This window comes from Pseudonaja textilis, chromosome 6 (assembly GCF_049901715.1).
Source record: "Pseudonaja textilis isolate UNSWEBS1 chromosome 6, rPseTex1.2, whole genome shotgun sequence".
Lineage (NCBI taxonomy): Eukaryota > Metazoa > Chordata > Lepidosauria > Squamata > Elapidae > Pseudonaja > Pseudonaja textilis.
The window spans coordinates 15,241,525-15,269,144 of NC_141995.1; the positions used below are offsets into that span (position 1 = coordinate 15,241,525).

At 37.3% G+C, this 27,620-nt stretch overlaps 1 protein-coding gene across 1 annotated transcript in view; it reads right to left on the minus strand.

The window, feature by feature from the left end:
• Positions 1 to 27,620, minus strand: part of UNC5C (unc-5 netrin receptor C) — a 353,437-nt gene that overhangs the window by 53,723 nt on the left and 272,094 nt on the right. The window contains exon 7 of the mRNA XM_087935919.1: positions 26,031 to 26,195. Within this exon, the coding sequence (XP_087792045.1) occupies positions 26,031 to 26,195 (165 nt within the window). The remainder of the gene's footprint in view (positions 1 to 26,030; positions 26,196 to 27,620) is intronic.

Below are 27,620 nucleotides of genomic sequence, written 5' to 3' on the forward strand. Positions count from 1 at the left end.
CATATGTAACTGCTGATGCTCAAACGTTGCTCTACAAGTAGCATTTGGAAAGACAGGATATGCTTCTCCAAGGCACCAGTCTACACAGACCTTTTTATAATCATGGCTTTTTGCACATGGATTTCAACATCAGTATGTAAAACAATGACGCATATTGTGGTATCTTACATTAATTACAATAAGCTTCAAGAAATGTAATTTTCTTTTTAACAAAAAAAAAACAACCACCTCACAAAGGTTCAACTTACGAATTGCTGAAATTGAATCATTATTAGTTATGAAAACACTGTACATCATTCTGAGAATATTCATGACTCTGCTCTTGAATAATAAAATGATTTCAGCTGACAGCATTTGGAACTATCCAGCACCTATTCTAATGTACTTCCATTATGAAATACTCCTAACTTATGTATTTTTCAGTTTCCCAATTTTGTTTGTTATGCCACTGAGATTGGCATAGGCATGTGTTCAGTGGTGGTATGCTGCTGGTGTGTACTAGTTCTAATGATCTGGTAATGGCGGTCAGCAGTTGGCCCCACCCATCCACTCACCCTTTCCTGTCCTATATTTCCTTTATTTGTAGCTCATCTGATAGGCACAGCAGAGTGGATTGCCATACCTCAGCTGTTTTACTCACCAGCACTGACAGTAATTGCCCATTTTAGAACACTCTGTGTGCGCCCACAGAACCAGTAGTAAAATATTTTGAATTCCACCACTGCATGTGTTGCCATGTAGTTCCTCAGACACTCATTCTTCTGTCTCCCTCCCTCCCTCCCTCCCTCCCCCCCTCTCTCTTTTGCAGCTCAGCTGAGAAGTAACAAGAATTGCTAATCCAATTTTCCATTGCTATGCTGGCTTTATAGAACTGCTGCTTCAATTCTGAGGTGCTGTAATAGTACTTCAAGGTAAGTCACCTTTCCCATAATCCAAAAGTCAACTTCCTGAATAAAGACAACAAATACACCCACACTGGGAAGCCCCAAGCCAAGCACAAATTCAAGGTATAGCTACAGGTAGTCCTGGATTTGCTATTGTAATTGAGCCCAGAATTACGGTCATAAACAAGTCATCACATAACCGACCTGATTTTACATTTTTTGCGGTAGTCATTGAACAAACCAAGGACTTGTTAAGTGAAGCCATTTTTTGCCGGAAACCAAAATTAAAGTGCACGCTCACAAAACAGGTTGTTAAACCAGTTGCAGCCCACCATTGCCTATACCCCAGCAACTAAAACAATTATTGCCTGTTTTATTAACTGTTCTGGGGGGAAAGTAACTTAACAAACCTGATTCTCTTCATTGCTGTTTCTACACACCTTGGAGAACAGGGACTGATTTTAAGAATTTGTCATATATTAAAAACAATTGTTCCTACAGCATTTCAAAAGGTTTGGACCAGCAAAGAAAATATTGTGAGGATACACATGATTGACAGTTGACAATTGCTTCCACACAAATATGAGAATTTCAAAAGCTGAAGTTTCCCCTCTTCTGCTTCCCTATCTGATCTTTACATAATAAGAAAGGGCATTTTCCTCAGATAATGAGGCAAATCTGGTGAGATTAGTACCTGTAATAACAGAAAAATGACTTTTCTCCGAGCTTCAAAGCGAGAGCAGGCAAAACTGGGATTTGTTCTTCTTCCTTGATCTATTTTGCTCATGGTGTCAGCACTACTGCATGGTAAGTACCTGGGGTTCTTCTGATAACACTATCACATTTAAAAAAAAAACCTCAGGTAAATGTATAAAAAGCTGCTGCTTAATTTGACTCCATAATAATTTCTGGCACTGCTGCTCTGAGACTTAAGCTGCTGAATTACAGTCAGTGACTTGCCTTGAGAAAAAATGTAATTTAAAAAGCCTCAGGTATTTCTTTTTTTTTTTAAAAAAAAGCAACATATTTCCCATGGATTCTGTAATGTTTTTCCCCCTAACTTCTTGTGACTTTACTACTAGAATAGCTATAGTGAGATCAGTACAATGCTTACATATCTCCCTGCATTTAAATTAATGAATTGAATTATTTAAAATCTGGGAAATTAATTCTTACAGTTTCAAGGAGGAAAAAGTGGGACAGGGTTAAACTTAAAAAGCTTTGTTGAAATTCCAGTTATCATTTATATTTTTTTCTTAAATTATAGATAGAGTTAAAATGTATTTGAGTTTTTATTTTCTCATTCCTTATCAAAAGTCAATCTTTGGATGTCTTAACTGCTAAAGTCTGCTATTCTCCAATTTTTGCAATAAGGTCTCATGAATAGATCCAGATGGATGCAGTAAACTAGAGAGCCATCAGCTTAACATCAATAGCTAGGAAAATCCTGGGAAAGATAATCAAGCAGTGAGTTTGTGAGCATCTAGAAATGAACAAGGCGATTACTAGAAGCTAGTGTGAGTTTGTTAAGAACAGATCATGCCAGAGAAATCTTCTTTGATAAAGTGACTAAATTAGTAGATCAGGAAAATGTGGTGGATATAATATATTTAGATTTTAGTAAGGCGTTTGATAAAGATAGGCTACCTTTTGGTGAGATAGAACAAAATGCTGTTACATATAAGCTGGGTTGACAAAATCAGAAAAGAGGAGGTGATAGGCCGCATGGAAAAACCAAGATAAATCATCAAAATAATTAAAAAGTGGAAGTTATATTTCGGACATGTGATGCGATACCTGGAAAAATATGGCATATAATCATCCAGGGAAAGACTGAAGGCAAATGAGGTCCAGGCAGAAGAACATCATGGCTTCAAAATCTAAAGGACTGGTTTGGACAAAACTCAGCAGCACTTTTTCGTGCGTCTGTTGATAAAAAATAAGATTGCCAACATGATCGCCAACGTCCGATGATGGATATTGCACAAGAAGAAGAGGAACAAAATGAGATAGTACCATCATCACTCAGCATGTAGTCTTCAATGGAACTACATCCATGTAGAGGGAAACATGCTGGTGTTCTTCAACTTGTTAAATGAACTACATGAGGGGATAGAAGGGGAGCTCATCAAATCTGCAGATGATGCTAAGCTGGGGAGAATTGCTAACACTTTCTAAGACAGGCTCAAGATTCAGAAGGATTTTGACAGTCTTGGTCCTTTGACCCTATCCAACAGCAAAACCAAATGCACAGGTACAGAATGGATGGTTCCTTGACTCAGCAGTAGTAATGGTGAGAATGATCTAGATGTCCTAGTGGGCCACCACTTAATATGAGCCAGCAGTTTGCTGCAGTTGTCAAAAGGCTAATACAGGCCTAAGTTGCCTCAACAGAGGGATAGCGTCAACATCACAAAATGTGATAGTATCACTTTATACTGCACTTGTAAGGCCACACTAGGAACAATGCATCCAACTGTTGTTATCAGGATACCAAAAAATATACGCTAAGATTCTAGAAAAAGTGTAAAGAAGAAGATCGAAGATTATAAGAGGTTGCAGGCTAAATTGTACAATGAATGGTTAAGAGAACTAGGTATGGTTAACCTAATGAAGAGAAGGTTTATGGGTAGCATGATAGCTGTCTTCTGGTACTTGAAGGGTTCTCAAAAGAAGAAAGGGTGACTTCTTCAAAGCATCTGAGGATAGAACAAGAAGCAATTTGTGGAAGCTCATCAAAGAGAGATCCAACTTGTAACTAAGGACAGTGAGAAAACTATTAATCAATGGAAGAGCTTGCTTCCTGGAGTTGTGAGTGCTCCATTGCTGGAAGTTTGGACATCCATTTGTACAGGGTGGTATAAGGTCTCCTGGCTTTGTCAAGGGATTGACTAGAAGACCTCTAAGATTCCTTCTAGCTCTATGATTCTATGAATAAAAGGCAAAGCATTCTACTTAGGGTTATCCTGGAAGAGTATCCAGAGACTTCAATTGGCACAGAATGTGGCTGCATGAGTCATACTGGGCACTCAAAAGAAGGGCACATTTAATACTTTTGTTCCAGGAACTGCATGACAGTTTGGGTGCCAGTTTGCTTCTGGGTCTAATTCATAGGGCCTGGGTACCTACAGAACCAGGAAGGGAGATGGGCGGTTAAGAAATATGAAAAATAAATAAATAAATAATAAGACCTATTAGAAACTATCACCATCCGCTTAGCTAAACCAGTGGTGGGATTCAAATAATTAAACAATTGGTTTGCCCAGGGTCAGGTTGGCTGTTGTGGGAGGCATGCCCAATCCCCATCCTCCAACTCCATCGTACATGAGGGACGAGCCTCCTGCGATCGCCAACCTGACCCTGGGTGAACTGGTTGTTACATTACCCACCCCACCCTGCTATCAAAGTGAATTTTGTGTGCTGCGCTGTAATTGAGTAATGGGAAATGGAGTGGCCAGCACGAGGCAAGGAGGAGGAGCAGGAAGAAGAAAGAAGGAAAGTGGCCTTCTCCTTCTCTTGTGCCAGCCACTCTGTTGCCCGTTTCTCCATTGCAGTGCAGGGTAGCTCCCAGGATCCACTTTGATGGTAGAGTGGTGGGGTGGTATAATTTAACAACTGGTTCACCTGAATCAGTGTGAACCAGCTGAATCCCACCACTGAGCTAATTTTGCATTTAAAAACAAAAAATAAAAACCGATTTTGATCTTTAAACTGAAAGTACATGAACTTTAAAACAAGATTGCAAAACATCATGAGGTTTGCATAATAATGATCAGGATCAGTTTAATCATAAAAGAGCAATTTCTGGAAAACGCTAAGGAATCTTGCAGTGAAACTAAGAATATACTGCATAATAACCTTGTGCTTAAACACTGATCTGGAAGACATGACCAAAGAGGACCCAAATGAAACATGCTGATTTAAGAGGAACCAGCAGTCTGACAGCCTTCAAAAGCAAATAGTAAATTTTGCTGCAGGCTTTTAGGGATATTTTTTTTAAAAAAAAAAAACTAATTCAGAAGGGACTAAATAAGAGCATTTTGTTGTGCTGTAATTCTACATCTGTATCTGAATTGTTCTTTCAAAATAAGGGAAACTGCCATTAGAATTCTATAAATTAGGACATAAATGAACATTTCAAAGGGCTATTCTGAATGTTGATGCACATTTATGTAAAACAGTTGAATTGATTTTTAAGATTGCAAATTCTTAAAAAGAGGTATTTTGGAACATAAAAGGAAGCCACAGTTTTTTTCAGGATTGTACAATGCTTCAAATTTTATGGCACTAACGACACATACTTATGTACATATGCATATACATACATACATACATATGTACATGCACATGTCCCATTGGGTCATTGTTTCAGATATATTTCCAGAGGGAAATATATATATATTAAAGAGATATATTAAAGAGGAAAACAGAATGAACACAACTAGCGTCTCCCCAGAAAAAAAAGATATCAGGAGGGACTTCCAACTTCCTGCTGGCTTTCACATTGAGTGTCCTCATGTGGAGCTGGCAGGCAGCATCAGAAATCTTCCTTCCCTCCTTTTTCAAATTCCTGCTGGCTTTCCCACTGATTTTGCTTATGGAAAGCTTGCAGAAAGAAAGTTAGTAAGAAAGTTACCAGGAAGTTGTTTACTCAAGGCCAGCAGGAAGTTAGTAGCTGTTTCTGGATGAAGAGGAAGTGAGCATGTGCGTGGGAATATAGATTGGAAAAGATATGAGAGAGTATGCAAGAGGTGTCCTATGGGTCCTGAAGGATTGGGAGGGTGCATAAAAGGCAGTGTGGATTAAGAAGGGTGCCTGGGAGTGCTTGGGAGTATCACGCAGACAGAGAAAAGGGGGTAATGTGAGTTGGGAAGGGCATGTGGAAGAGGTGCTGCACAGGTCAAGGAAAGCACATGTGTTAGTGGCACAGGTTGGGTAAGGTGCATGAAGGTGCACAAGAAGTGCTACATGGGTCTGGGAGGGTGAACGGCAACAACATAGATTGGCAGACAGAGCAAGAGATTGTTAGAGTGGCTGGGAAACTGTCATGTTGAAAATGAGGATCATATCACTCGAGCACCAGCAGCCTAACCAAGTAGCAACGTGAAGCTATTTCCCCAAATGTCATTCTCTTGAAAGACATGCACCTCAGATTTTGGACACATTCTGTAAGTTAGCCCAAAAATTGTTGCCTGAGGTTGCACAGTTAAAGGTTATAGAAATGACTATTTTCATAGTACATGAATCTTACTTTTCAAAGTATTTCATTTTTAAAATTATGAACAAAAGAGCTTATGTAACTGCACTATTAAATAGCTATGTCTCTTGAGCTTTGAATTAGATGTCAAGATGCTTATGTATATAATGGTATGCAAGGAAATGGATTTCTCCTGAAATTTTAGTTGTGACAACCTGCACTTTTATAGCCTTTTACAGGCTGTTGAGATAGAATGAAAACTGCTTTCAAATGTTCCTGGTTGTTTTATTAACCTGTATTAACTCTGTTTAATTAATATGGCATACAAAGTAACTGCTGCTCATTTTAAGAATCTATTTTGAGGATCAGGGACTGAGTTAAGTAATCTTTTATGTAGGCAACTTTCAATAAATTTAATAAATGTAATATATTTTATTTAATAAACAAGACCTAAACACACATTCTAGTAGATTCTGTGTACACTTGCCATATTCTAGCCTACCTATTGTTTTTAAGTATAGCCATAAAACTACATTCCTTAGAAAAATAAACACACACACACAAATAAAAATATATTATTTTTACTTGCTATCCAATCTATTTAATTTTTGCCTTTACAAACTATTTCCAAATTACAAGAAGATTTATATTTATATATATATTTGTGACCAGAATTTGCACTGCAAAGCAAGGTGATTGTTAAGTGAGTTGTGCCCAATTTTACAATCTTTGCCACGTTTGTTAAGCGAATTACTATAGATGTTAAGAAACTCCTGCAGTTGTTAATATCTAGCTTCCTCCATTTTCTTTGCTTGTTGGAAGCCAGCTGGGAAGATCTAAATGGGGATAACATGATCCTGGGACTCTGCAACCATCATAAATTCATGCCGGTTGCCAAGTGCCCCAATTCCGATCACATAATCATGGAGATGCTGCAATGGTTCTAAGTGTGGGACTGGTTGTATGGTAACTATACAAATGATTGTGAGTTGAGTATTACTATTGGTGTACTTGAAGATCACTGAAGAATCTTTTCTTTCTTTGGTCCTAGGATATTTACATTTATATGTCCTGAGAAAATTAAAGACTGCAGTAGTTCCTGGTACACTGTGATGGAATGTAGTAAACTGGATTCCCAGGTGGGAAGGGGTACATTGCAGGGGAATAAGAGGTACCTCCATTCAGATATGTTATGTAAGAGAAGGAAGGCAAAGACAGCCCCTTCCTAATAGTTCTTAGAATATATGTTTGATGTAGATAGTACAGCACTTCAATTTGGCACGATTCTGTCTATAAAGAACTCTGCTTGGAAGAATCACCATATGCCTTGCCTTATGTTTGCGCCTGACTCAAACCAACAGGAGACGAAGTTGATAAATTAGTGTCTTCTCTGTTCCACTCCACTAATGTATCTCTGAAGTCTAAGAAATTCAAAAGATGTTATCCATGAATTATCAGCATTCTTATGCAAATCTTTGAAGCTAACCAAAACACAGGGTGCACTGGGTTTGATAGGCAGTCTGGATATTTAAGTTCCTGTTGCTAAGTGTAACATTTCTGAAATTCACACTTTTTATATTAAATAACCAAAGAAATAATGGTTTCCCTCGCTTTGATACTTCAAGTTCTGCAGGATTACTATTTGTTTACAAAGAAAAACATGCAAAATGTTTTGAAAATCAGATAAGGAACAAGAATGTTTGGTTTATTTTGACTGCCACACTTCCCCCCTTTTTTTGGCCTAGAAAGATTGGGGTGAGGGTGCACTAATGCTAGGGAAGATGGAAGGAATGAAAAATAGAGGGTGAGTAGCAGCAAATGGGATAGATTCAGCTATACAAGGAATGGGTGAAACTCTAGAAAACCTGAAGGTCCAATCTAAGGACAGGGCATCCCAAAGAAGATCTATCTATTTATGTGATCACTAAGAGTCAACACTGACTTGAAGGCACATAATCACCATCAATCAGAAAGACTTTGGTTTGCACTAATGATGCCATAGGTCAGTGCTGACACTAGATATACTAGCAATAAATCACATACATTTATCTTCTTTCTGAATGGCTAATTATTGCCAACTATAGAATGAGAGATCACCTTGGAATATGAGGCCCAGGAGATTCTCCAGCTAGTTACTCATCTATTGGATACTGATTTTTTTTTCCTGAGCGGTAAGCTTAAGTGTCTTCTGCCTTTCAAACAGTGGAAATGACATTCCACACTTTAGAGACAAATACAAAATGCACATGGTTAGGCATAAGTTGTCTTTTGAAGTAATCACATAATAGCTATTAAACGTTCCTCCACCCCAATGTCAAACTAAATATTACCATTGTTTTTAAATCTTTCTTTTCATTAAGGAATGATACATTTCTCTTTGGAGAAATGCAAGGCATGCATATGTATAATATTGTTAAAAACAAACCCTCATAATTGCTTTTCAACAGTGATCCGCTTTGAGGCTTTGTGACTGACCACGGATCTGGTATTAATACAATTTGTATGTTAAAAAAAAAAAAAGTTCAAGGATTCCAAAAGCAAGATGAATAGATTAAGACTATAAGGGAAAATGAAAGACAAGTTTGTTGAGCAGCCTTTAATTAAAAGTCATTTGGGAAGTGAATGAAATGCCCTTTTTGAAATGCCAGTGGGATATTAACATCTCATCAAATAGGGTTAAATCTTTGTTCAAATCTCCATCCAGTCACAAGACTCATAAAGAGCTTTAAGAATAGTCATTAAACACAAAAGAGAGTTGTGAAGAGAAAAGAGAAAAGAAGAAGTATGTACGCTGAGCTGGGCAATTTGAAAGTGGACAAGATCTAGAAGTAGCAACATGAATGGGACTTTTCAAGTAAAACAAATGCAATTCCTCTATTGCAGGAGTCTTCTTCAAACTTGACAGCTTTAAGACTTGTGGACTTCAACTCCCAGAATTCCTCCTCCAGTCATTAGCTCAGGAATTCTGGGAGTTGAAGTCCACAAGTCTTAAACTTGCCAAGTTTGAAGACCCTTGCTCTATGGCAAAAGACCAAAGTAGACTTCCTCATGATGTGTTGCTCCATTGTCTATTTATAACAGATTTTTCTGGCCTTTGAAATTATTTTGCCATTGCATCCTACTCTTGAAGTAGAAGCTGCAGGGAATATTCCCTCTTGGCCAAGGTTAATTGCAAGGAGAAGGAAAATATGTTGCATCCTCCAGGTTCTTTCTTGTCTGCTTGCTGCCTGTGGGAAATTGCTTCTGTACATAATCAATCAATGACTTAGATGAGGGAACGGAAGGAGAATTTACCAAATTTGCAGATTATACTAAGCTGGCAGGAATAGTTAACACCCTAGATGAAAAGCTCAATATCCAGATGGATCTTGACAGACTTGAGCATTGGGCCCTATTTAACAAAATGAAATTCAATGTAGAGAAAAGGGAAGTCTTATCCTTAGGCAGGAAAAAACAAAAGTACACATAGAGACTTAATAGCAGTAACTGTGAGAGGAATCTTGGAGTCTTAGTAGACAACCAGTTAAATAGGAGCCAACAGTGTGCAGCAGCAGCCAAGAAAGCCAATGCAATACGAAGTTGCATTAACAGAGGGATACAATGAAGATCAAGTGAGGTATTAATACCACTATATAAAGCCTTAGTAAGACCATACCTAGAATCCAGTTTTGGTCACCACACTATAAAAAAGATGTTGAGATGCTAGAAAAAGTGCAGAGAAGAGCAATCAAGATGATTAGGGGAATTGAGGCTAAAACATATGAAGAATGGTTACAGGAACTGGGCTCCTCTAGTAAAAAGAAGACCGGGGAAACATGATAGTAGTGTTCCAATATTTGAGGGGCTGCCCCAGAGAGGAGGAAGTCAAGCTATTTTCCAAGGCAGTTGAAAGCCAGGCAAGGAATAATGGATGGAAACTGATCAAGGAGAGATTCAACCTAGAAATAAGGAGAAATTTTCTAACAGTGAGAACAATCAACCAATGGAACAGCTTTTCTCCAGAAGTTGTGGGGGCTTCATCACTGAAGGCTTTGAAGAAAAGACTGGACTGCCATCTGTCAAAAATGGTGTAGGATCTCCTGCTTGGATTGGGGTTTGGACTAGATGACCTACAAGGTCCCTTCCAACTCTGTTAATTGGTTAATCTATGGCCTGCTGCAGCTTCTTGGAATAAGGCTGAAAATAATCATTGTTTGGGGTATTGAAGTTGCTTTTGGCAAGGTCAGCATCAAAGGGCTACGTAGCAGAGGCCATTCCTTTGGACTCTTGGCAGGGACAGAGCTGAAAAATATATGGATGGTGGCTGGAATCTGGTTTGTCATGAAGTTTGTTAAGATCTGCGTTATGAAACTGAGGCAGAGTGGACCATGGAAAGTAGGGGCTGACTGAAATCAATGAAGAAAAATCTGGCAGGGACAGAAATGGTGAAAAACTACAGTTGATAGACATTAGATATAAAGGTTAGAGAAAGATAACTTACTCTATTCCTCTGAATGAAACTTGTTGCTATTTTGTTTCTAGCCAGCTCTAAACATTTTAGCTACTATTTTGTTATCTCTGACATTTATATTGGTACAAATGTAATTTAATATAATGATATATTTACTAAACTTTACAACAAAAAATCCCTCTAGACTGTTTACAACTAGCTCTTTTTATTGAGTTATATTGTGTCGATGCCTTGGTATGATTTGCAAAAAATAAAGGAAAAAAGTGCATAGTAAAATAAATTCTTCTGGATGACAACTGCATAGTGTTTGTTGGTCAACATACAATATAGAAGTCTAATTAAATCCCTTATAATGACTAAACAGTTGTAAGGGTTCCACTTTAATGTTGTTGTCTACTGAGGCAGCCTCCTCTAGCAATGGCACTATAGCTAGTTTTCTCATTCAGTCTCTGTGAAGGAATTGGCTTATTGACTATTCATCCTTTCACATTAGGGGGAAAATACTAACTACAGAATGAGAGAGAGCCAGTGTATGGGCAAGATCATTAGTCTGAATAAATGTGACAGCAAAGCTGCACCAGAAATACCACAGTTAGCAGTAAGCACAAACTACAGCTTTGGGTGAAAAATACAGTAATTACAAGCAATGGAGAGGGGAAAGGAAAACTCCATAGTTTTTAATTCTAAAAGAAATCAATACCAGTTCAGACTGCTATTTTACACAGGAATAGGGATAGATGTATGAAGCAGCTTATTGATTGCCTGAGTGATATAACTGTAGAGAATAATATACTGCAAAGAAAATACTTGTAAATGTGACCAAGATTTACTAGGGTATCTTGTTTAAATATCAGCCTTTCTTGTTGATTGTGCAAGAAAGGTGCAATCGATTGTAGAGAAAACATGAGACTGTTTGTGATTTTTTTGTCTGTTCATTTAAATTAGCTTGGATGATGATATGGTTATTTACGCTACTTCCTCAGTAATGGTTGCACTTGCACGGATATAAAAGTGCTGTTAGAATAGAGGTAAGCAACTGTCACCATCACTGCAATTCAGATAGTGCGGAAGGGTAGGTAAGAGAGGAATGGAAAAGGACTGGAGAAGAGATAATAGAAGTTGGCAGGATCCATACAGTGCTGGTTTGAGCTCTTGGATTTTTAGAGGTACCAAATCATTCTGACTAGTTCCTGTTCTGTTTCCTTCAAGTATAGAATTCAGATTAATATGAATATATAATAAGTTATATCCAACAAGTACTATGAACATATTTTACATCAGAACTTACATTAATCATCTATTACTTTGAGCAAGCTCACAAGCAATATACATTTATTTGAATGTAACTGGAAACTGAGGAAAAGTATATGATAGATACCTCCTGTTAAAGGAGGCATTTCAGAACTGAGATTCAGCCGGTTCAGGCTGCTTCATACAAACCGGATGTTAAATTTACATCTGGTTCACCAAACTGGTAGTTGAACCAACTGGCTGGCCCTGCCCACCCCTTCCCTCCCCTTCCAGGAGTCTCCACACAGATTTGAATGAAGGTAAGTGCAGGGTCCATGTGGAGACTCTGGGATAGCAAAAACAGGCCGGTTTTCTGGCTTCTGAAGGCCTACAGAGCCCAGGGGAGGCTATTTTTTTCCCTCTCAGAGGCCTGACGGAAGCCTCCAGACTCCAGGGAAGGTGAAAAACTGCCAAACTGGAAGTTCTGGAATTCCAGAAATGGGCCTGTTTCCAGCTTACAGAGTTCTCCTGGAGCCCGGGGGAGGCCGTTTCAACCTCCTAGAGGCCTGAGAGAAGCCTCCGGACTCCGGGGAAGATGAAAAATGGCCAGACCGGAAGTTCTGGTAGAACTTTCACACCCAGCCAGCAACTGGGCAGAGAACTAGTTGCTAGGATTTTTGAATCCCACCCCTGAGGCATTTGATATGCAAGGTTATCCTGAATCAAGATTGTCTTTAGTGGTTGCACAATTGAAAGAATTCAGCATGATGGAACAGTAGAATTATAACTGTGTAATAGATGGAGCTATCTAGGAAAGCATTGAGCCCTTTTGTATTAGATGCATTTAAACTGGCATTGGAAAGTCACCTGAGATGCTCTAATATAAGTTTCTATATTCAGCAAAAGGGCTAACCCTTAAATGACTGCATTCTTTTCTAATTCAGATGGGTAATCTATGATGAAGACTTTTAAAACTTTGAAACAACATGGTTCATACTGAAAATGAATGGTTTAAGAGTCTGTTTGAATTAGTCAAGATAGCCAAGGACAGAACTAACAACTGAAGAAAAGAGGCAGATGTAGGAAAGATACTCGAAGCTGAAGGAACAAAGCACACTAATTCTTTCTCTTGATTTGACTTGATTTGATAGGAGTTAGATGTTATCGGTTTCATTATGATCAGCCAAACATATCTAAATTCCTTGTTCTGCTGATGTAAATTATATGACAGGGTTATAACTTACATTCTTGCAGAGTATCTCTTGCAGAGTCTTTTAACAACTGAATGCTGTTAAAAATTGGGGGAAAAATAGCCATGATCACATTATGGGCAATTAAGGTACTTGTAAGAAAGATTCTTGAAGGCAAAGAGAGGGAGGAAGGTACAAGAGGCTTGTTTCATTTAAGTTCTTCGTTCTTCACCATATCAGTGGACCACTGATATTAATAGACCATTGCCACCAGTGAAAAATCGTTGTTTGTAAGAAATCTTAGTATATTTAGTATCCTGTAGTATAATTACTAGGTGGAATAATAAATAATTAGATAAATTCACAATCACCTAGTCATGCTGATATGTATGGCTTCTTGTTACATGTGAACATTAAGGCATTAAACAAACCATTGCTTAGCTCAAGATTATAATCTAGCTTTAGTTTGACATTGATTAATCTAATAATAATGCATGCAGTGTGGCAAATTACATATTACTTTTAATGCACAATATTTAGCGAAATTTGTTTGGGAAACCCATGGGAGATCAAGTAGGCTGGTGCTTTATTCTGCAAGCAGAAAAGACCCCTTAATTTGCTTCAATGGGGGCTTTTGGTTTCCTATTCAGGAAAAAAGTCCCAGCACACTATGCATTAAAGGCAGTGTTTATTTTGTCTCTAGGCAGAATGGCACTCTGTGGCTGAAAAGAATAGCCTCTCTTTAGTTAACCATTTGTTCTTGAAGAATATTGGTGGAACCAAACAACTGGAATACATTGGTAGATATGAAAAGTGGAGAGGGAACATTTGTGGATGGTCTGGACCAATTCTGGGTAGCAAATCAAAACTTTTAAAGATCTCATTAAGGAGTGATTAAAAAGTCAAGATGATGGCTGCAATGTTGCAATAGAAAATCCACTTGCTTTTTATCTGGGATGCAGAGATGGTATTTTAACTTTTTTTTTATTATAGTCTGTAGATCAAGGGTGTCAAGCTGGATTTCCTGGACGGCCGGATCAACATAGTAGTTGTCCTCTGCAGGTTGGCCGTGTGGGGGGATGTCCTCCTTCAGCACCCTGCTGGCCCAAACAGGTCACGTGCTCCCACCCCCATGGCCCGTTTTCACTAGCAGAGGCACCCCGGTCTAGTCCTTTGCTATCTCCAGGCTGGTCACATGGGCCGGATCCCAAGCACCTGACTGGCCCGCGAGCCTTGTGTTTGACACCCCTGCTGTAGGCACCGCTTGGTTGGTTCATATTTCAGGATAAAAAATGAGCGACTGTGCACCTCTCAACTGTAAAACATTTGGACAAAATTCACTTAAGCAAAGAAAGCTTAATTAGCACAGGAGTCTAAGAATGTGATACCATCCTGGGGATGGCTGATGGCACTTCCTCTGCCTTGTTAACTTTTTAGTCCTGTGAATTTTTTTAACTCTGATTTTTTTTTTTTTTGCTTTAACTTGTAAGTTTTAACTTTTTTCTAAACTTTGTTTTAAGTTGTACTTTTATTCATGGCTTATAAAGTTTTATTATGTTGTACATCACCCAGAGTTACTTAAGTGATATGGGTGGTATAGAAATTTGATAAATAAATGTAAGCTTAGTATACATACACAGTTTTCTTAATAGATCATAAATTTTCCTAAAAGTAGTGAAGTCTTTAAATTCAGCAATACAACCTTGCTAAAGAAAAGGACAGTATAGGGAGATGGGAGGAGCTTGCGCCGTGGCGATACGGTTTGCAATCGAGCTCCTCGATTGCAGCCGATATCTCCGCCACTGGCCGGTCCAACGGACCTACGCTGTCCCGTAGGGACAGCCATCGTGAAGAGCATATCCTGAGGATTCCGGGATATCGCAAAATCCCTGGAGAGCCCGGGTGAAGCTCTTCTTGCCAGCGGCGGAGAGGCAGCCCCCATGCTGCTGAGGCCGGGGCGACTCCAGACGGAAAGAGTTTGAGAAAGAGTTTGTCGGTTGGGTGAGAACTTCTTTTTTTTATTTAATTTTTTGAATTTTGAAAGTTTACTCTAATTATTTGAAGAAACCTGTGTGATTTTTGTTTTGTTTTTTGACAAAATTGATTTAGCGGCGTTTTTTTAGGGAAACGTCAAAGAGAGAATCCATTTTTTTTTTCTTTTCTTTGCTTCCGGACTCTATTGTTATTTATTGGATAACTGGACTGTTTTCTTTTTTCTATATATTCATATGTTTTATTCTTCTTCTGGACTTTTTTTTTTTTTTTTTTTTCTGGGCTAGAGGCTTCTCTTGATTTTGTTTGATTTTTCGGTTTCTGTTTTGTGTATTGCAAGTCGGCTTTCCCTTAAGAGAGGAGGGGGAAAGTGAGAACTATGATACTTTGTAACACTGCCACCTAGAGGCTCGGAAATATTTAAAAAAAATAAAAACAGACTCTTCTTCTCAAGGACATCCCCTGATAAGATAGAGGAAAGCACTTTGTGGAATATTATTACAGGTGTCTTTCTGGATATACATGGCTCAGCTTTGAAGCTTGTGGGAAAGAGAAGGGAGTTATAATTAGAGCCTTGGATAATTAAATAGAGTGCAGTGTTGTTGTTGTTTTTGAGTTCTGCCAACCCCTTCACTAACATCAAGGTCCTTACTTTTAAGCTTGATTTATTTGCAAAGGAAGCCTCTGAATTTCTTTTTTCTACTTATATTTTATTTTGATTTAACTGATTTTATTTTTTCTTTTGCCTATTTGGATCCTGTTTTCTCTTTTTCCTTTTTTTTTTTTAATGTACATCAGCGGACTATTTCTTTTTCCTTTTTTCAATTGTGGTTTTTTCTTTTTTTTTTTTTTCTGGCTGGACTAAGGTGTGGAATCTGAAGAAACTTATTTTTCTTGGTTTTTGTTTTGTTTTTTGTTTTTTCTCTTTTTCTTCTTCCCTTCTTCCTTTTTGGCTTTGTCTTGTTTATTATTATTATTGGGTTTTTATTTTTACTGTTACTTTTTTTTGGTTTTTTTTTTCTTTTTATTGGACTAAGGTCAGGAAGAATTTGAAGAATTTTTTTTTCTCTTTTTTCTTTTTTTTTCTCACTTTTGGCTTTTTTATTGTTGGCCTTTTACCTTGGATTATAATTTCATATTTTTTTTCTTTTTTTTGTGGATTAAAATTTGAAAAACTTGAAGAGTTGGAACCACTTAAAATGAGTAAGAAATTTATATCTTCGGGTGCCTCTATGTCTGCTTCTGCCTCCCCACCATCTGGACAGCGCTCAATTCAGACATTGTTAAAGCAAGATAAAGAGAAAGAAAAAGAACAAGAAAGAGTATCCTTCCAGATGATTATGCAAGGAATTCAAGATCTTAAGGTAAAAATGGATACTATTGAACAAAGAACAGGTAGGATGGAACAGATGATGGAAAAATATGAAGAGAGACTCCAAAATGTTGAAGAGGGAGGCAAACAAAGAGAGGAGAAAATTGGAAATATCGACAATAGATTAACAGCGATTGAACAAGAAAAAGTGAGATGTTGAAGTGGGAGTTGGATAGATCAGAATTTTATCTTAGATTCCAAAATATAGAAGAAGAAAAAGGACAAGATTTGGTTGCGATAATGGTAGGAATTCTGGCGGAGGCGCTCGAGATAACAGAAGAGAAGATGATGGATGGAATTGATGAGATATATCGAGTTTTTACAAGATATGCGATGAGAAATAACCTACCCAGAGAAGTTCATATTAGATTGATCAAAAATCTTTGAAGACACAAATATTGCAAGTAGCAAGAGAGAAGCCACTGAAATACAAAAGTAAAGAAATTTTGGTTTTAAAACAAATACCTAGAAGAGTGAGAGAGATGAGAAGAGAATACCGATTCCTGACTAAAAGGTTATTGGAAAAAGAGGTGTCTTACAGGTGGTTGATTCCAGAAGGATTGATGTTTACGTGGCAGGAACAGAGACATAGAATTGATTCAATTGAGAAAGCAGAACTGTTTTGTGCAGAGGTTTTTGGAGGCAGAGAAGGAGGAGCAGGAAAGGAGGTCCCATCAATTGAATCCCAAGAGGAACAAATGGAGGTTGGAAAAGAAGAAGGTGCAGTAGGTGGACAAGTGGATATTAAAGATCAACGTGAGGCAAGACCCACGAGAGTGGTTAAATCTAAATATAAAACATAATTATGGAAGAGAAAAAATTGATTACAATGAATATAAATGGACTGAATTCAGCTGCTAAGAGAAGGAAGATTTTTCATAAATTAATGAAATTAAGGTTCGACATAATTTGTTTACAAGAAGTTCATATTAAAAAGCAACATGAACAATTGTTATTACAACCAAAATTAGGGAAATTCTTTACCTCTTTGACACAATCCAAGAAAAGAGGGGTGGTTTTATATATTAAAGAGGCCATTCCAGCAAAAATGATTTATACAGATGATGATGGGAGAATATTAATGGTAGAAATAATGGACAATAATAGAAAGATACTTTTGATTGCAATTTATGCAATCAATGATAAACAGGAAGAATTCTATAGAAAATTACATACTAAGACTGCCGAACTTGACTATGCTAATGTAATTATGATGGGAGACTTTAATGGAATTGTGGATAATAGACTTGACTATATTGCAACAACAGTAAAGCATAACAGGAAAACTCTTCCTAAATCCTTTTTAAAATGATAGATGAATTAACTTTAAAAGACATATGGAGAGAAAGAAATGATAAATCTAAGCAATTTACGTTCTATTCAAATAGGCATCTATCATGGTCCAGACTGGATATGATTTGGATTTCAACAGATTTAATGTCTAGTATTCAAGAAGTAAATATTGAAACAAGTACTTGGGCTGACCATAACCCATTGACAATTGAATGGAAGGGACAAAGGAAAAGATCGAGATGGACATTAAATAATTCTATTTTAAAGGATAAGGAATTTATACAATGGATGGAGAAAGAATTGGCCTTTTTCTTTAAAGAGAACAGAAAAGAAGACACCTCAATACAGAATGTTTGGGACACAATGAAGGCCTATGTTAGAGGCTTGATAATAGACTATACAAGAAAAAGAATAACAGGAAAAGGCGAACTCTTAAAGCCTTGGATGATGAATATAAGGGACTTGAAAAAGAATTACAGAAAATGCCACACAGAAAAGATGTTAAAATGAAACTGGATATAACTAAACATAAAATGGACTTAATAGAGAAAGAAGAACTGGCACAGAAAATTAGGAATGCTAAACAGAATTATTTTGAGGATGCAAATAAGCCAGGTAGATGGCTAGCATACAAATTGAGAAAGGAGAAAGAGTCGAGGAAAATACCGCAGTTAATAGATGACCAAGGTAAAATTTGTTATGGCAGCAAAGAAAAAAAAGAGATTATTTATGATTTTTATAAGCATTTGTATAAGAAAGAAGACATTGATGAGGAGAAAGTTAAACAATACCTGCAGAATGCAAATCTACTTAAGATACCTAAAGAGATTGAAGAAATGCTAGAAAGTAATATAACAATGATGGAGTTAAGTCAAGCACTTAAGAAACAAAATAATGGAAAGGCACCAGGTCCAGACGGGTTTCCTGTAGAATTTTATAAAATCTTTCAAGAATCACTGTGTATTCCACTGTTAGAAGTTATGAATGAAGTTATGTTAAAAAAGATGATACCTAAAACATGGTCAGAGGCTTACATTACACTTATTCCAAAAGAGGAGGCGGACCTACTGCAAATCAAGAATTATAGACCGATTTCTTTACTAAATGCAGATTATAAAATTTTTGCTTCAATATTAGCAGAAAGACTTAAAAAGTACTTGAATAACTTTATTCACCCAGACCAAAATGGGTTTTTGCCAAAGCGACAAATCAGAGACAATATGAGAGTAATTCTGGACACCCTGGAATACTATGAGGCGCATCCTGAAAAGCAAATGGCTTTGATATTTTTTAGATGCTCAAAAGGCATTTGATAACGTGAATTGGAGATTTATGTTACTTTTAATGGAACAGATGGGCTTTGCTAGAAGATTTATTCAGGCAATAGAAGCAATTTATAATGAACAAACAGCTAAGGTAATGATGGAGGGAGAATTTACAGATCCTATTAATATAAGAAAAGGCACAAGACAAGGTTGTCCTCTTTCTCCCTTGATATTTGTATTGACTTTGGAAGTGCTGAATAGAAATATCAGAGAAGATAAAACTATAAAAGGAATGAAAATTAAAAAGGAAGAATTTAAACTACAAGCCTTTGCAGATGACCTAGTCTTTATCTTGGAAGACCCTATAGAAACAGCCTCGAAACTGTTGGAAAAGATAGAGGTCTATGGGGAGGTGGCTGGTTTGAAAATAAATAGAGATAAAACAAAGATTTTGTCAAAGAATATGTTGCTGAAACAAAGGGAAGAGTTGGCAGAACTGTTAAAAATTCAAGTTACAAACAAGGTTAAGTATCTGGGGATATATTTGACATCAAGATGTAGTACATTGAAGGAGAATAATTATATTAAACTTAAACAACAGATAGCTCAAGATTTGAAAAATGGGAGAACTTACAATTGTCATTAATAGGAAGGATTTCAACAATCAAGATGAACATTTTACCCAGAGTCTTATTTTTGTTTCAAACAATACCAATTAGGCTTGGAAAAGAATATTTTGAGGATTTAAATAAAATTGTTTTGAAGTATATATGGCAAGGCAAGAAAGCAAGAATAAAGTTAAAGCTTTTACAGGATGCTAGATTTAGAGGAGGGTTTGGTCTGCCTAATTGGGAGTTGTCTACTACCAAGCTGCAAACTTGACGTGGGTTAAAGAATGGATAACATTAAGGAAAACCAGATTGTTGACATTAGAAGGTCATGATTTGTTGTTGGGCTGGCATGCTTTTTTATGGTACAAGGAACTAAAACACAGGGGTATTTTAGAAGACATTATATACGGGAGTCTCTGTGGTTGAATTGGGAGAAGATAAAAAACAGTGTTATTTGAAAATTCCAGTTTGGTTATCGACGATAGAAGCGTTTTCTTATCCTATAATTTATAAAAAGGAACAAACAGTTAACTATGGGGAATTATTAGATGAAAAGGGTGAACTTAAATCGATGCAAAAATTGGAAGAACAAGGTATACAGATGAATTGGTTTTCATATTTGCAAATACATTCAAAGTACTATGAGGATTCCAAAGCAGAGGGATTTTATGATAAGCAAACTGACTTGGATAAGATTTTGATGGGTACTGATGAAAAGGTGATTAAAAAATTGTATGGTTATTTATTGCAAATTAAGCTTGAGGAAGAACAAGTTAAAGAAACTATGATTGCGTGGGGGAGGAATTTTGGATATGGGATTGATTTAGAGAAATGGCAGAAATTATGGTCGCAAAATTATAAAATGACAATGTCTACAGCCTATAAAGAAAACTTGTATAAGATGTTTTACAGGTGGCATTTTCCCCGACAAGGATAGCAAGAATGTTCAAGAACAAATCCGAAAAATGCTGGAAATGTCATCAGAAACCTGGTTCATACTATCACATGTGGTGGACTTGTGAGGATGCTAGAAAATATTGGACTAAAATCCACATGTGGCTGGAAAAAATGACAAAGAAGCATATAGACTTGAAACCGGAGTTTTTTCTATTGGGAATACTACCAGATACTTATAGTAAAGAGTTGAAATATTTGATTGTAAATGTATTGACTGCTGCTAGGATTGTATTTGCAAAAATTGGAAAAATGAGAAAATTCCATTGCAAGAAGAAGTTGTAAAGAAAATTTTGGAATGTGCTGAGATGAGTAGATTGACTTTTGAAATTAGAGAGCAAGAAGATAAACAATTTTATTTAGTTTGGGATCTTTTCTATCAATGGTTGAATGATGAAATATTAAAATATAAAAGTTAGATAATAAGGAATAATAATGACTTTATTTTCCCTTTCCTTTTATTGGTTTTTGATACTATATCTATATAATAGTTTTCTTTGTTTCTTTCTTTTTCATATTTGGGATAGAATTGGTATGATTATAAGATTTGTTTTAGAATAAAATATTTAAAATATAGTTATCTCATAAAGGCATGACCGAATAAAAGTTTAGTCAAATTTTTTTTTTTTCTTTAATAGCGATACTAGGATTTATAAATTTGTATTGATAAGAGTATTATATAAAGTAACTGTAATTGTGACTATGAGGTGAATGCACAAAACCGATGGACCAACCGACTTACTGTGTGTACAAAAATATGGGGGAGCTGATACTTTTATGCTTTGTTGTTGTGTTTTTTATGTTAAAAAAATAATAAAAATTTATTAAAAAAAAAAAAAGAAAGAAAAGGACAGTATATAATATTAGCACCTGAAGGCAGGGGTGGTATTTAACTGGTGCTACTACCAGTTCAGTGATTAGGTTTTGCTCATGCATGTAATACAACTTAAGCTGTGCTGCCTGGACAGCTGATAAGCGCTGTGCGCGGGTGCACAGCGTTTGCAAAACCACTTTTTTGTTGCTTTTTCAACCTCAGCTGTGCTGGGCAAAGCAGCTGAGGTTGAAAAAGCAAGAAATACAGGTCAGGTAAGAGCCCAGGCAGGCGGGTGGGGCAAAACTGCAGCAGACACAGAACCGGTTCTGTGTCTGCTGCTCTTCAGAGCTACCAGTTCTATAGAGCTGGGCAGAACCGGCAGCATCCCACCCCTGCCTGGAGGTACTTTATGGTATTTTCACTCCAAATTTCTGCACAAAAGGTTATTTCATCATACATGCAAGAACAGTATCATCCTATCTAAATATCAAGTGATACCAAAACATATAAAATAAAGAATATTTTGTCTTCATAATGTATCACGACAGGTCATTCAGAACTACAGGTAGTTCTTGACTTATGACCACAAATTGAGCCCAAAATTTCTGTTGCTAAGTGAGGCATTTGTTAAGTGAGTTTTGGACCATTTTATGACCTTTCCTGCCACAGTTGTTAAATGAATCACTGTAGTTGTTAAGTTAGTAACACAGTTGTTAAAGGAATCTGGGTTCCCCGTTGACTTTATCAGAAGGCCATAAAAAGTGATCACATGACCCTGGGACAATGCAACCATCATAAATATGAGTCAGTTGTCAAGCATCTGAATTTTGATCATGTGACCACAGGAATGCTGCAACAGTCATATGTGTGTAAAACAGTCATAAGTCACTTTTTGTCATTACCATTGTAGCTTTGAATGGTCACTAAATGAAATAGTAGTCTGCACTACTATTACTATTAATCTTCTCATACTCCTTATCACCCATCCCCTCCCACTTGTGACTGTATGACTGCAACTTTGTCGCTTGTATCCTTACGATCTATATTGACTGTTTACTAGTATGATTTGATTGCTTATTGTGCCCTATGACTATTATTAAGTGTTGAATCTTATGATTCTTGACAAATGTATCTTTTCTTTTATGTACACTGAGAGCATTTGCACCAAGACAAATTCCTTGTGTGTCCAATCACACTTGGCCAATAAAGAATTCTATTCTATTCTATTCTATTCTATTCTATTCTATTCTATTCTATTCTATTCTATTCTATTCCATTCCATTCCATTGCATTCAATTCTAAATGAAATGTTCAAAGTCGAGGACTAGCTGAATTGAAGCGATGCATAATTTGCTGTATTATAAAAGTCAGACATTTTTTCTCCTCCATCTAACGTTACCAAAGTTTGACACTTTTGCAAATCATCTAATTGTTTTGTCTTCCTTTCTAGAGATTCCTTTCCTTCCTTTGGTGAAATGAAACATAAAATGGCTATCAACATTTTAGATGAATATTATGAGCTTTAATTGTTTTTCCTTTACAATACCTTGAACATAAAAAGGTGCAATAGTGTAAAGGAATTATCTGCAATGTGTTCACTGTCGTAATACTTCAAAAGCTTTCTTAATCTGTATGACTAAAGACCATAGGAGAACATAAATAATGGTATGTTTCTTAATAAGTAATAATTGTTCCTTCACATCTGTGCAAACTATTAATATACACAATCTAAAATAGAATCCAAAACATTTATAGGCAAGTATAAATATAATTTGTATGCAATTTGGGGATTTTCTTAGACTCACAGCTCCAGCTTGAAGAACAAGTGACAGCTATGTCCAGAAACACCTTTGTATGCCAATTGTATCACGAGCCCCCTCTCATTAGTCACTTGTCATCTGAGTTACTGGAATATCCTGTACTTGGGATGGTTTCTGAAGACCACTCAGAAGACCACCTCAGCTGATCCAAAATGTGGTGGCACGAACAGTTATAGCTATGCCAAAGTGTGTTCATTTAAAACAGGGGTTTCAAACTCAAGGGTACTTAGATCTGGCCCATGGGACCACTCTGGAAACAGTGAACGACCGGCCAACAGTGCCTCTGCCAGAGAAAACCGGAGCTCAGGAGGGGACGCTCTCTTTTTGGCTGCTTGGGAGAGCTGCGCACTCAAATAGGCCTCCCTGGCTCTGTTTTCACTGGCAGAGGATTGCAGGAGACCATCGCAACTGGACGTGGCCCTCACAACTCCACTTTCCCTGGCAGAGTGCTAGCAAAACAAACTACTAGCAAAAGTGGCATTTGATCACATGAGTGATATTGAGCTGGCCATTCCCACCCTGGCTATGCCTCCCCCAGCCCCCGATCAAACACAACCCTGATGCTGCCCTTAATGAAATCAAGTTTGACACCCCTGATCTAAAACTTTTGGTACATGAGTTAGGTGCAATTCAATATATTAGTTGTCATGTACTGTATTAAGTTTTCCACGGCATGCAGCCTTGTTATTTAAAGTATTATCTTTCTCCCATGGTTTTGTCTATCCTATAAGATCTGATAGAGTTGGCATGTGTTCTGACCCAAACCTGGTTCCAAGAGAGCAAACACAAGACAAAGGCAGCAGCACAACCTTTTAATGTTTCATCTATGAATCCTGTTTCTTCACAGATTAAAGACTGTTTCCAACTAATTAGCTCCTACAAGGAAGAGCCTTGCCAAGTTTTTGCAAGGCTGCCAAAAAACAACAGATAAGAAATATTTTACAACACAAGTCTTCAAATACTAACTGTAATGTCCACGAGGCTGAGTTCAAAATGTCTTTGCTTCCTGCAAAGAACGTTCGCTTCACAGCTGCCTTTTATCTTCTTGAAGGAGGGGCCATTACCTTGCAGCCTTACTCCCAAGTTGCCCATGCTGTTGCAGCTTTTCTTTCCTATGAGCAATCCTGCATGCATGCGCACATGGCACAGGCTCCTTGGAAACCTCTTCATCGCTGCTGCCAACCCCCACAATCTCTGAAGGCAGCAGTCCACTACATAATGGTCCTGGCCTGGCATCTGTGTCCTTGCTCTCCTCAGCCATCCGCACCTGCTGCCAGCTAACCACAACAGCATGCTTCAGGTCCCATATTTGTGTCTCAGAAATGGCATGCTTCATTATTTGCCTTTTGAAACAGAATTCTCCCAGATAGCTGAACAGTTCTAACCCTAATTTCTTTCAGAAATGACTCCCCAAACATTGGGCTAAGGAATGCTGTGAGCTCATTACATGGTGGTTTTCATGTTTCAACATTTGTTTGTCCCCTCCATTTTCTCTTGTCTTTAGTTTAGATTGTTATTGATTTTTAAGTTTTTAATCTGCACGCTTATCAGAGTTGTTCTAAGTGGCTAGCCTGCAAATATCATTAACAAGTAAAATAAATACAATTTTATTAAAGTACTTTCGAGGGAAGTACACAGAATCACCAAATGCAACTGTATGCATGTTTTCAAATTCTATGTTTACTACTGCTGATTCCCTAGTATTTTATGTAAAGACACAACTAATTAAGAAGAAAAAAACTTAACAAGACTCTAATAACATAATCACGATCTTTCCTTAAAAAATCCATATGCACTTGTATGTTTAAAGAGAAACTAATTCTTTTTCAATGAAATTTGGTATCTTCTCTATCCAAAGGATTGCCATACTGATATCCATCATAGTGGAAATCTATGTGTGAAATAGATATAATAATACTATAGATTTCATACTTCTCAGACATTTGGGGATGTTGCTCTTGTTATCCCTTTGCCCCAAATATTTAATACAGTAGAACATTTGGTCATGACCATAATTCGTTCCATAACTTTGGTTGCAATCTGATTTGACTGTGACCCAAACTTAATTTTGGAAATTTGGTGCTTACAAAAAAATTGGCACGGAAGGTTTAATTGGCTGTGAAAAAAAATTGGGGGGGTTAATTTTTTGGTTGGAACCCGATTTGGTCGTGGTCAGAAGCGTTTGGAGCCAGAGGTTCTTCCCTCTCTCTCTCTCTCTCTCTCTCTCTCTCTCTCTCTCTCTCTCTCTCTCTCTGTGTAATATGTGCTGAAGGACAAGGGTGCTAATTATGTGCAATTAATTTTCAGAATGAAACTGCATTTACTACTGAACAGATTTGCAATAGGATTGCAGTATCAGAAAGGTTTATGCTTTCCTTCATTTTTAAAATATGGAACAGAGCAATGAGAAAAATGATAATATGGGCTTATGAATGAACACATGCAAAGCAACAGAGATACCTATTCACAATACAGCTAGTACTTTTTTTTCAGGTGCCAACTACAGTCAAGAACAACAAGATAAAGAGGATATTTTGCTCCTCCTAAAAATATCTCTCCTAGCTTAAATGCCAGGCTGAGTAAATCAATAGATGGAAGGCTTTAGATGTCATGACCCAACATGAACTGTACGAATTCTGTTGGAATTTTGAGGGACATCTGAAGGTCAATTCCTTCCATACTCAAACTAGAAGGAAGCTATAATCCAAACACACCGAAAAAGGGATTAGAAGAGCACAGGAGATGACTTGTTTCTGCTAAGCTATGCCAAACCTTTTAAAGGTGAGTTTGTTCCTCTGCTATGGGGAATTTCTTCCGAATTTTTTTCTGATACAGAGTTATATGAATTCTTTCTTTCTTCAAATATCAAGAGAAGGCTAGAGCTCTAAACTGTTTCACTCTGTCTATCCATCCCAAACGGCAATGTCAACAAAGCAGCATTAGGGTACTTCCACTTACTCTGCATACACAGCCCATCTGTGCAGTTCTTGGACTGCAAGACAAGGCCCTCACAGTCTCTGCCGCCGTTCTTGGGTGCCGGTGCGGTGCAGTCCCTCCTGCGCCAGTGGGTACATTCTGTTCCACAGGTAGACCATTTACTCCATGCTGTCCACCTCCCATCCACTGTCATAAGAAAATGGAAAAATGTAAAGGCAAAATATAAAGACAAAATGAGGTGGGAGTGGAAGAAATAGAAAATACCCAGATTAAAAAAAAATGATTTTACATGAGACTCTATAAGAGGTTCTGTCAAACTCCTGGGCCACGGGCTGGATGCATCGCATGCTGGCCACCCCCACGCCCAGTTTAGTGAAGGGGAAAAAAGTTCTGACATGTCACATGATGCTGCTATGACAACGTCAGTTTGACACCCCTGCTCTATAAGGAGTCTGCTTAGTGAAAATAACAGATAGAAGTGCCTTCCTTTCCTTTCCTTTCCTTATTTTGTTTCCTCTTCTCTCCTTCCCTCTCCTCCTCTCCCTCTTCCCAGCCAAAGTAATACATTTCAACTCAATACTGGTCAGATCATTTGTATATAAGTAGCAGCTTCATTTATTGGAATGCAATGATGAAATCCCAGGATAAAACCTGCCTATAGAGTCTATGTAAGATGAAATCCTTTCTATCCTACTGCCAATCACCGAACTGCAGAACACCATAAGAATCACCTAGCCCAACTCTTTGCAATATGCAGTAAAACCAGTAAACCACCCACCAGAGGTAGCTATAGAGCTTCTGTTTAGAACACTTCAGAAATGGAGAACTATATTGATCAAAATTTCTGTTTTGGGTTCTGCTGAACTTACTAAAAGAAGCATGAGTGAAAGATGTTCAGTTTTTGATATGTTTTCTCTTTAACGCATTCCTCTGGCATGCAGCAGAAGCAGAGATGCAGTAAATCAAAGAACTGAAGCTGTCATTAGAAATGGTGCCACTAGTAGATCATATGAGATTTACTAATCCAAACTGTATACACCAGTGTTTTTCAACCACAGGGATGCTAAGACACGTGGACTTAAACTGGCTGCCTGAGGAATTCTGGGAGTTGAAGTCAACACATTATTGAGGTTGAGAAAGTCTGCTATACATGATAACAATCAATAAATTGCCATGCAAATGTTCTAGTTCACTAAATGTGAACAGGGATGGAAATTCTGATTCACCTATTTTCTTCAGTGACATCAGGAAATTTGTAAGTAAGCAAATTAGAAATGTCCTATTCTGTCAGTAAAGATTCAAAGATTCTACCTACTCCACATGAAGAAATAAAAATAGAACATCTGCAGTTTATTATTGTTTTTTAATCAAAATATTTCATTATATCATACCAATGATCAGTATGAAACATTAATGGTGGGGTATCAGTTCTTAAAATAAAGAATGATACTTCTCCATTCTTGGTCAGCAGTAGACATACTTTACTACAGAAGCAATATTCCTTCCCATGTTCAGATTTATGTATTAATTTTCCAGAGGTTTCCTTTAGCAAAATCAAGGATAATCCTGGATGTATGATGGAATGATACAAAAAGAAATGATACTAGTAAT